At 42.9% G+C, this 10,750-nt stretch overlaps 1 protein-coding gene across 1 annotated transcript; it reads left to right on the top strand.

The window, feature by feature from the left end:
* The first annotated feature begins 2,402 nt into the window (after positions 1 to 2,402).
* Positions 2,403 to 10,319, top strand: LOC144690942 (parvalbumin beta-like). Its single transcript, XM_078558865.1, has 4 exons — positions 2,403 to 2,463; positions 5,405 to 5,537; positions 8,007 to 8,116; positions 10,294 to 10,319. The coding sequence occupies exons 1-4, from the start codon at positions 2,403 to 2,405 to the stop codon at positions 10,317 to 10,319; spliced, it is 330 nt and encodes a 109-aa protein (XP_078414991.1).
* Positions 10,320 to 10,750: the final 431 nt, after the last annotated feature.

Genomic DNA, 10,750 nt, shown 5'->3' with positions numbered 1-10,750 from the left:
CTCTTTACATGTTTCTGCTCTCACCATGTGGGCTTCCCCATTGTTCATGCTCTTCCCTACGTTCCCCTTGTACTTTTACCATGCAAATGTGACGTGAGAAAAAACTATTTCACACAACGAGTGGTTCGGGTCTGGAATGCACTGCCTGGAAGTGTGGTGGAGGCAGGTTCAACCGAGGCATTCAAGAGGGCATTGGATAATTATTTGGATAGAAACAATGTGCAGGGGTACGGGGAAAAGGCAGGGCAATGGCATTAGGTTATAATGCTCATTTGGAGAGCTGCTGCCGACACGGTGGGCTGAATGGCCTCCTTCTGTGCCATTAAGATTCTGTGATTCTGCTTTCCCTGGGTTCTAGGTATCCTGCTCTCTCTGGGATAACAGGCTCTGCAGGCACACCCACCTAACTGATATCTGCAAGTAACATGACTTATTAAAACACTCTTTACCTGCTGCACTTTCATATTATGACCATTATACGGTATTATAATTTAGCTGGGGGAGGCTCCATGCTTGCTAATCCATTTGAAAAGGAATCCTTCAACCAAAAGCACTTGAGAACCACTGAACTCTGTTATTCATTTCAACTATACCTTGCAGTAGCAACTTTCACATTCTAAACAGCCTCTGTGCAAAGGACTTCCCCCCAAATTCCCTATTGGATTTATTAGTGACTATCTTATCATGATGGCTACTGGTGTTGGACTTCCCCACAAGTGGAAACATCCTCCTTACGTCTATCCTATCAAACCCCTCCATAATTTTAAAAACCTTTATCAGGCCAGCCCCTCCATCTTCTCTTTTCTAGAAAAGAGAGCCCCAGCTTGTTGACTGAGATAACAGGGTGGAGATCACACTGACCTAACACTGTTCAAAGATATCGCAGATTGATCTGAATGGATAAAATGAATCTTCATTATAAAATGTTGGAATAGCCCCAATATGGTGAGATGAACTTGAATGAGAAGCTTATCAGAGACACAGTGCAGCCCTGGTTGTTCTTGGTCCTGTTCCTAAAGGTGACTGCACCTGCATATCAGGTTACGATGAAGGGGAGTGAATGTTAGTACTAAAGGAGCAGGGTTAGTGGGAACCAAGACTGATCAGTCATCATTCACCAACCAGCACCATCATCCCACACCTGCAGCAGCACTAATCACTTTCTCCCTCTCTCACACACAAGGGAAAAAAATCTATTGGTGGTTCCCAAGCAAAATGATGAGAACAAACCAGCTGTCATGTGACACAGTCTCCGCCCTCTTGTAAATGAGCCATAACGCTGAATTCTGCAAATGCTGTGCAGAATGAAGGGTATATAAAGGAACAGGAATACTGCAGATATCACTCAGCTACACCCTCTCCACCTCGAAACTTGGTATCGCTGGGGAAGAAAGATCACAGGCAGGTGAGTAGTGCTAGACTTTCTCTCTCTCTATCTTTCTATCTCTCTCTGCATCAGAGCAGGAGATCAGAAACGGACCCTTTATCAGACTGAGGAACCATTACACTGGAGGTCTGGAGCCGGTCCTGGACTTGAGGGGGGCATTTCCATCCCTAGGTTAGACAATTCAGCATTGAAATGCTGATCTAGCTAGTCCCAGTGAGTGGAGACTGGAGCTCTGGCTCAGAATACTGGGCTGACACCCAGTAACTGTGAATGCTCCCCCTCCCCGCAACAGCCCCCCTACCCCACTCACCCACCTCCACCACCATCTTATCATATGGGTTCTGGGAATCTATAAAACCCACTCCCATAAAGGACTACACCCCCACCTATACCACCCCCGCCCCTCACACTGCATTAGCTGGTGATGATCATGATGATCTAGGCCATAGAAGGGGAGCTCATGTCATGGCCTGTCAGACTGTTAATCTGCCTGAGAATCTTTCTGCCCCTCCCCTTGCAAAACAGTGTGAAATTGCAACAACCGTCAAGCTAATAGGGATCTTGCATCTTACTCCAGAGCCTCATGCACTTTGTGAGACTGCGTGCTTTGAAAGTTATTAGCTTTCGTAGTGACAAGGCAGAAATTCCAAGTTTATTTGTCATAAGGTTTTATTCTGTGGTCCCCATGAGGAGATTAGAAATCAGTAAGGGTTGTTAGCAGGTAAGATTTTGCTTTAAGGAATGTATTCTAAGAATGAAAGGTGCACAGAAACCCCATCAGGTGTATGGCCACTTCCAGGTGTCAGTTACTCCAAACCCCATTCAGGTCTCATTTACTTTTGTTCCTCTCTCAGTTCTGAATCAAGAAGAATAAAACATCATTTCTCTTTATCAAATCAAGTTTGGTGAAATTGAGCACATTTGCAAAATAATATTCTTAAAGTATTCTTTGCTTAGATGTAACATATTTGAGTTTAAAAGTATGAAGTTTTGGTTTTCCTCTGATAGTTTTACCATGAAAATCACTGAAGTCCTGGGAGCTGGCGACATCAACTCTGCGATTTCAGAATGCAAAGGTAAAATTTTCATCTTTCATGGTTTAATCTGTAAAAAAAAAAAATCAGAAATGTTAAAGGGATTTTAGGTAAATGTACGACAAAGTGAGACTGTAGCCTGAGACCATTGCAGCATTACATTTTACAACAGGAGTCTAAATGGTAACATAAGCATGGAGGAGGTGATGAGATTAACTCTGGAGGAAAACATTAAACTGTCTCATAAGGAGAATATTTATATAATTTAATAATTAGTAATGATTTATACCACTGGACAGAGCACAATGAGGGAATTGCCCTCCACTGGTGTCAACCCTGACTCAGTGGGTAGCATTCTCATCTTTAAGTCAGAAAGTCATCAGCTTAAGACCCATTCGACAAGGTTTGAGTGCGTAATCCGGGTTGACACTCCTAGTGCAGTACTGAGGGTGTGCTGTACTGGCAGAGGTGTCAGCTTTCAGGTGAAATGTTAAACCGAGGTCCTCATCTACCCTCTCAGGTGGATGTAAAATATCTCATGACTACTATTTTGAAGAAGGGCAATGGGAGGTCTCTCCAGTGTTTTGCGATCAATATCCAACCATCACTAAAATGGATTATCTGGTCATTATCTCACTGCCATTTGAGGGAGCTTCCTGTGCCGAAATTAACTGTCGCATTTCCTACATTGATGAAGTGACAGCACTTCAAAAACTACTTCATTAGCACAAAGTGCCGATGTCCTGAGATTGTTAAAGATGCTAGATAAATGTAAGTTCCTTCGCCCTTCCACTGTTGAGACATTCACTCTGCTAGTCTCTGGCTAGAACCTGCCGTATTATCAGTCCCATTGAAATCAACGGGATAAGCATTGAGTAAGTTCTACCAGGGCTTTGTCAAATTACCCGCTGCAGCAAAGGTGTAATTTACCCTCGCATCATTGGCTTCTGTGGGAGGAGGAACTAGAGGGGCTGAAGGTCCTCCTTCACCTGTGGTGGCAATTGTGAAATTGTTGCCAACATGGCAAGGTTTGGAATTTTCCAAAATTTCCTGGACTCAAGCCTGTCTGAAATGGCCATGACCACATTTCTGATTCAAGGGAGCATTATCGCCACTAATGAGATAGCTACTAATAAATCCAATAGGGAATTCAGGAAAAAACATCTTTACCCAGAGAATGTGAGACTCACTACCACAGAGAGTAGTTGAGGTGAATAACACGGATAAGGGGAAACTAGATTATCATTTGAGGGAGACAGGAACAGAAGGATATGCTGATAGGGGGAAATGAAGAGGGTGGGAGAAGACTCATGTGGGCATAAATGCAGACATGGATCAGCTGGGCCGAATGGCCTGTTGCTGCACTGCTCATTCTACATAATTCTATGCAATACTGTCAAACCAGATAAAGCAGAGTTGTGCAAGTTGACTTCACAGAATCACAGAATTGTTATGGTGCAAAAGGAGGCCATTCAGCCCATCACATCTGCACCAGCTCTCTGAGCATTTTAACTTAGTGCCAATCTCATGCCTTTTCCCCATAACCCTGTACATTGTTTCTATCTAAATAACCATCCAATGCCCTCTTGAATGCCCTTAATTGAACCTGCCTCCACCACGCTTCCAGCAGTGCATTCCAAACCCTAACTACTCGCCGTGTGAAAAAGTTTTCTCTCACCTCACATTTCCTTCTTTTGTAAAACACTTTAAAACTGTGCCCTTTGGTTCTTGATGCATTTACAAGTGGGAACAGTTTCTCCTTATCTACTCTGTCCAGACCCCTCATGATTTTGAAAACTTCTATCAAGACTACTCTCAGCCTTCCCCTCTCCAAGGAAAACAGTCCCAACTTCTCCAACCTTTCCTCATAACTGAAGTGTCTCATCCCTGGAACCATTCTCGTAAACCTCTTCTGTACTCTCTCCAATGCGTTCACATCCTTCCTATAGTGTGGCACCCAGAACTGTACACAATACTCCAGCTGAGGTCTCACCAGTGTCTTATATAAATTCATCAAAATCTCCCTGCTCTTACACTCTATGCCCCTATTAATAAAGCCGAGAATACTGTATGCTTTAGAAACAGCTCTCTCCACCTGTCTTGCTGCCTTTAATGATTTATGTACATATACGCTCAGGTCTCTCTGCTCCTGCACACCCTTTAGAATAGTATCCTTTATTTTATATTGTCTCTCCATGTTTTTTGTACCAAAGCATATCACCTCACGTTTCTGCACATCTGCCATCTATCTGCCCACCCCACCAATGTGTCAGTGTCCTTTTGAAGTTCTACACTGTCCTCCTCACAGTTTGCAATTTTCCCAAGTTTTGTGTCGTCCGCAAACTTTGAAATTGTTCCCTGCACACCAAGATCTAGACCATTTATATATATCAGGAAACTTAAAGGTCTATACCCAACTCTACCCAACAGGCTGTAAACGGTGAGGCTATTAGAAATGTTTGAAAATAATGGTGAGGATGGACCACAGTTTCCTACTGTTGGAAAATTAAAATGTTTCAGCAAGTTCCCCTTAAACTATAACGTTCGAGTTTAAAATGCTGCCTCCCCACTGATGGCAGTTATACTGTAGCGCCTGTTGGTGCAAGACCACTGCAATAAATGGCCTTGGTACCAACGGTGGACTTGTGAGAGCTCTTATAGTGCTGTTATATTCAGCTGCGTTATGTGTTACAACATCTACCACTGCACCAAACTGTGACAAAAGTCCAGGGGGTTCAAATCACCATGTGCAATATCAGTATTGATTAAGTTAACATTGGTATGAAATTCGTTTGTTTGCTATTTTAATGAAGGCTCCTTACTCATATCACGGCGCAGCATTGTCATCGTGGAGAACTCGCGAGTTCTCTGTGTTTCATCCCAATTTATCAGCGAGCAGCGGGCAGGGTTGTTTCAGTGCTCCATGAATCTGAACCCTCTTCCGGACAGTCTCATTGCTGCTGCGTTTCTCTTTCCATCCCAGCTCCTGAGTCGTTCAACTTCAAGAAGTTCTTTGAAACGTGCGGTCTGACCAAAAAATCCGCAGATGATGTGAGGAAAGTCTTTTTAATTCTGGATCAGGATGGTAGTGGCTGCATCGATAAAACTGAGCTCAAGTAAGCACACATTGCATGTAAAGCTCTAAGTCACGGGGTTCAACAGGGTCGATCCCCGTGGATAGGGTTGTCCACGGTGATTGAATGTGTTGCTAGAGATTTCATCACATGACTTTCCCCACACTCCAGCCATTCGTCGGCCAACAGGTCCACCCTTGTGATGCACTGCCTTCCTACAACAATTGGAAAGCAAAAAGGCTCATTACCCAAATGGATAATGCTTGACTGTCAGCAAAACAACCTTTTGTTCCCCCCACCCCCCCCATTTTCAATATTTTTATAGCTGGGTGAGAGAATTGTTCAAAGAAAAATTTTAAAAACTATATTTGTTAATGTCCCAATGATTTTTCTCCAAGATTACACACAGCAGTGTTCTGGAGACTGATTTTCAATTCCTGGAGACTCCAGGCCAATCCTGGAGCGTTGGCAACCCTACCCTTGGGCATCTGATGGAGCAAAGCACCCACTTATTCAATGACCCACCTGTTCCTCATTCCATTGACTAGAATTTGCCGCGCGTTTCAAATTCTTCTGTTTTCTTCTGAATGAATCTTTCAATTACGACTGTATATGCCTGGCATTGGAATGGGCGTACAGATAAACATGTCTCAGTTACCATCACAGGCCATATGGCCCTAAACAAGAGATTGAGGAGCTCAAACTGATTGACAATACCACTGTGCCACTGCCTCCCCAGCTTGTTGGGATGTAGCACAAAATGGTCGGCCGTGAATTGGCCGCGCATTTTCCACGGCACCCCATTTTTTAATCTGTTGACTTCAATGAGAAAGACATGTGTAGAACCTTTTTGCCAATACACTATCACCCATAACAGCAAATGGGGATCCTTTGAGTATTATTGTAATAGGAACAGAAGGAGGCCATTCAGTCCCTCAAATTCCACCATTCCATCAGATCAAGGCTGATTTGTGACCTAACTCCATATCCCTCAATACTCATATTCCACAACCCCAACCCCTCCAAAGCATCTATTTCTTTCACATGACCAAGGAATAGTCCAACCAGATTTGGCAACCCTACTTTATGCAGTTTGCTGAAACTGACCTTGCAAAATGGTCGCTCACGGTGGGTGTGGTAAGAAGCAGCCACAGAGCCAGTTCTAACTCAGTCCCACTGCAGAACCGTTGGCCAATTAACGCCAGCAGCCAAATACATAAAGCTACAGTGGGAGCTCTCGGTCACACAGCTTTCCTGTCAAAGGGACAACAACAGCAAAGACCCCATGACAAAAATACTGCATATGCTGCAAACCTGAGACAGTGAAAACTGGAAAGACTCCACAGATCAGGGGCAGTGCTGGGGAGTCCATCTATGGCGAGAATGGCAGAGCTATTTGTGGGAAAGGACACTTGATCAGAACCACTGCAACAAATGTTAAATGTTAGTCTGATTCCTGGTTTGTTCTAGATTTCATTAACTGAATGTAAATTTCACCATGGTGGGATTTGAACCCGCTAGATTAACTAAACCTGTGACATTACCACTATACCACAGTCTCCCCTGATTGCTGGCTCTATTGAACAAAGAGAGTTTAACACGCTAATATCAACTGAATGAAGAGCAATTGGCAACTATCTGCTGAATCATGCTTTTGATGGATGACTGGACAACACATAAATCATCAGTCTTCATGGGTAATTCAAACTGCTTGACACAGATAGACTAATTAAGCCATTGCTGTTCTATTCAATTCCAAACAATCTAGGTGACTTAATTGGCAAGAGTGCCTGTAAAAGTGGCGGAAGCAGGTTCAATAGAAATTTTCAAAGAGGAATTGGGATATAGATGTTGAAAAGGAGAAAACATTGCAAGGCAATGGGGAAAGAGGTGAGGAGTGGGATTAATTGGATAGCTCTTGCAAGGATCCAGCACAGACAGAATTAACCATATGGTCTCCTTCTCTGTCACATCATTCTATGATTCCGACATGGGGCCCTGAAATTGTTTTATTTTTTATGAGGAATCACATTCTGCTTTTTCTTTTTCTCTTTCTGTGACAATCACAAGCCTTAATGGCTCGCTGACTTACATCTGCTCTCACACTGGCAATGCCTCAATGTTAAAATTCATATTCTTTTCAAATCTCTCCATGGTCTCGCCCTCCTCCCTATCTCTGTAATCTTCAGTACCACAACCCTCCGAGATCTCAGCACTCCTCTAATTCTGTCCCCTTGCGAACCCCCAATTTCTATCACAACACCATTGGCAGCTGTGCCTTCAACTGTCTTGGCCCTAAGCTCTGGAATTCCCTCCTAAACCTCTCTACCTCTCCTCTAAGATGCTCCTTAAAGTCCAACTCTTCAATATCTCCTGTTGTGGCTGGGTATTAAAACTTGTTTGATAATCGCTCCTGTGAATCGCCTTAGGAGGTTTATTTTTAACTAAGTAAAGGTGCCATGTAAATACAAGGTCTTTTTGTTGTAGATTGATCATGTTCCTCTGCTTCAGGTTGTTTCTTCAGTATTTCTCCACTGATGCCAGAGTACTGAGTGATAACGAGGCTCAGTCAATGCTCTCTGTGGCAGACAATGATGGCGATGGTAAAATTGGATTTGAGGGTAAGTTAAACACTTTTTAAATAAAGCACAACAGACAGAATGGCATCATCCTCTGTTCACTTAGGCAATGGTGATACATAGCAGAACATAAGCAATTTTGCTTGTCCACTGTGGGCCAGTTGCTAGTACTCTTGCCTCTAGCCAGAAGGATGATGGTTCAAGCCCCACTCCAATAGCCAGATATCATATCCAAGCTGACACTCCCAGTGCAGTACTGAGGGAATGCACCACTGTTGGAGATGCTATCTGGTGTAATATGGGTTCTTTAGATGTCTTTTAAGAGATCCCACTGCTGCTATCATGTTGTAATATGGTGCATGGTGATGTCTCATTGATGAGAAGGTCTTATATGTTTAAACATGAACCCTTTATTGGTAGTCTTTAACAATTTACATACCCCAGGTTACCGTCATGCATAGTGCTGTTCATCATGCAGGCTAGGCTGCTTCCAGAGTGTTCCCTCAGAGTCTATTAGCATGGGACTCTATACATCATACCATGGCTGGTGCTATTCTCCAGTCCCACAGAAATCCTTGCTCTGCTGAGCACCTTTACATTACAGTGGCATGCAATCACATACAATATCATGCAACATTATCTTTGGATGAAATGTTAAACTGAGGCTCTGTCTGCCCTCTCTGGTGGATGTAAAAGATCTTATGCCTCGATTTTGAAGAAGAGCAGGAGAGTTTTCCCTGACGTTCTGAACAATATTTATCCCTCAATCAACATTGCTAAAACAGGTGATCTACTTATTGTCACATTGTAGTTTGTGGGAGTTTGCTGTGCACAAATTAACTACTGCATGTGACTACGCTTAAAAAGTGCTTCATTGCCAGTGAAGCACTTTGGGATGTCCTGATTTAGTGAAAGGTGTTATATAAATACAAATTTTTTTCTTTATAAAGTACAACAGATTTTATTTTTTCATTCTTTTTTATAATGCAGGTTATTTTTCAAAGTAATTTGCCCTGTGTTTGTCTCTGATTTTTCCCTCCATTATTTGAAATGAATATTCCTCACTAACTGTGTTAAAATTTGTAAGTGCACCAAAAGTTAAAGGAGGCACAATACTTTCTCTTGCTCCTTCTCTATCTATTCTTCTCTCTGTTTCTTCTTTCTGTCTTTCTCTCTCTCTCCCTCTCTCCCTGTTTGCATACTTGCTATTTACGCAGCACTTTCACTTATGTTGTTAAACAACGATTATTACAATCTATTAAATACCTCTGTTGTTAACTATCTCTCCTCAAAGGAAAAGCTAATTGCAGAATAAGTACTTGAAGTGAAAGAAATTGCAGAGCTATGGGGAAAGAATGAGGGGAGAGGGATTAGTTGGGTAATTCTTTCAAGGAGTCAGGACAGTCATAATGGGCTGAATGACCTCCTTCTGTGCTGTAACGTTCTATGGTACCTCTCACCTGAGACAACAAATGTCCCCACTATCAGGCTGCCACCAAGGCTCGCATAACAGGCCTCCAAGAGGCACAAGCAAGGCATGGTGACTGCTAACTCAGAGATTACTTTTACTCTCAGCTTCTCCTTGGCACCTCCCAGTTTGATGCAACATAACTTCAGTGCTGAGGCGAGCTTAAATGTCCATTGCACACGCTCCATCTCACCCTGTTATCGATCTATTAACATGCGCATAATCGTAGACTCATAGAATTTTACAGCACAGGAAGAAGCCATTCAGCCCATCATGCCTGTGCTGGCTGACAAGTATCCAGCCTAATCACACTTTTCAGCTCTTGGTCTGTGGGCTTGTAGGATTCAAGTACATGAAGCGTACATACACTTGGGTAAAGAACATTTTAAACGTCATTAGGATATCTGTCTCTACCATCCTTTCAGGCAATCAGTTCCAGATTCCCACCACTCTCTGAATGAAAAATCTCCCCTCCATTTCCCTCTAAACCTCCTACCTCTTATCCTAAATCTATGTCCCTGGTCATGGACCCCTTAACCAAGAGGAATAGAGCCTTCTTATTCACTGTATCTATACCCCTCATAATTTTATACATTTTAATTAGGTCTCCCCTCAGCCTCCTCTATTCCAAACAACCCTAGCCTATCCAATCTTTCTTCATATCTAAAAATCCCCAGTCCAGGCAACATCATAAATCTCTTCTGTAGCCTTTCTATTGCAATCATATCTTTATCTTGTGTTGTCATTGCAGAATTTCAGCGACTAGTTCGGTCCTAAAGAAGACTAGAGACCCAAGTCTGAGACTATACCATAAAGCCTGAGTTCTGGTACTTTCAGATACAATCTCTGACATTGCCTGCCGTACAATGTGTTTGTACAGTCATGGTGCATAAATGAAGTATACACTCATAGAAATGCTTTGTGATGTGATTGATTTGTTTGCTGCTTAAAGAAAAGCGTCTCATGACTAAATAAAATACTTTTTGGAAACAAGTTTATGGTGTGACTTATCTATAACTTTTTTGATAAGTGTTAACATGAAATGCAGTACTGGGGACGGGGGTGGGGGGGAGGAGGTGGTGTGGGGCTGCACTATCAGAGTCGCCATCTTTCAGGTGAGATGTTTAACCGAGGCCCCGTCTGCCCCCTCAGACATACGTAAAAGACCCCAGAGCGCTATTCAAAGAAAAGCAGGAGAGTTCTTTCTG

Source organism: Cetorhinus maximus, chromosome 15 (genome assembly GCF_964194155.1).
Source record: "Cetorhinus maximus chromosome 15, sCetMax3.hap1.1, whole genome shotgun sequence".
NCBI classification, from domain to species: Eukaryota; Metazoa; Chordata; class Chondrichthyes; order Lamniformes; family Cetorhinidae; genus Cetorhinus; species Cetorhinus maximus.
The sequence above is the reverse complement of the archived record's forward strand: the minus strand, read 5'-3'. Positions and strand labels throughout refer to the sequence as shown.

What these genes read in the sequence shown, in the direction of transcription:
- LOC144690942 (XM_078558865.1), top strand. Translation starts at nt 2,403, where the DNA reads ATGAAAATCACTGAAGTCCTGGGAGCTGGCGACATCAACTCTGCGATT. An exon ending in ATCGATAAAACTGAGCTCAA is followed by an intron (nt 5,538 to 8,006) that starts GTAAGCACACAT and finishes CCTCTGCTTCAG; the next exon opens with GTTGTTTCTTCAGTATTTCT. An exon ending in TGGTAAAATTGGATTTGAGG is followed by an intron (nt 8,117 to 10,293) that starts GTAAGTTAAACA and finishes TTGTCATTGCAG; the next exon opens with AATTTCAGCGACTAGTTCGG.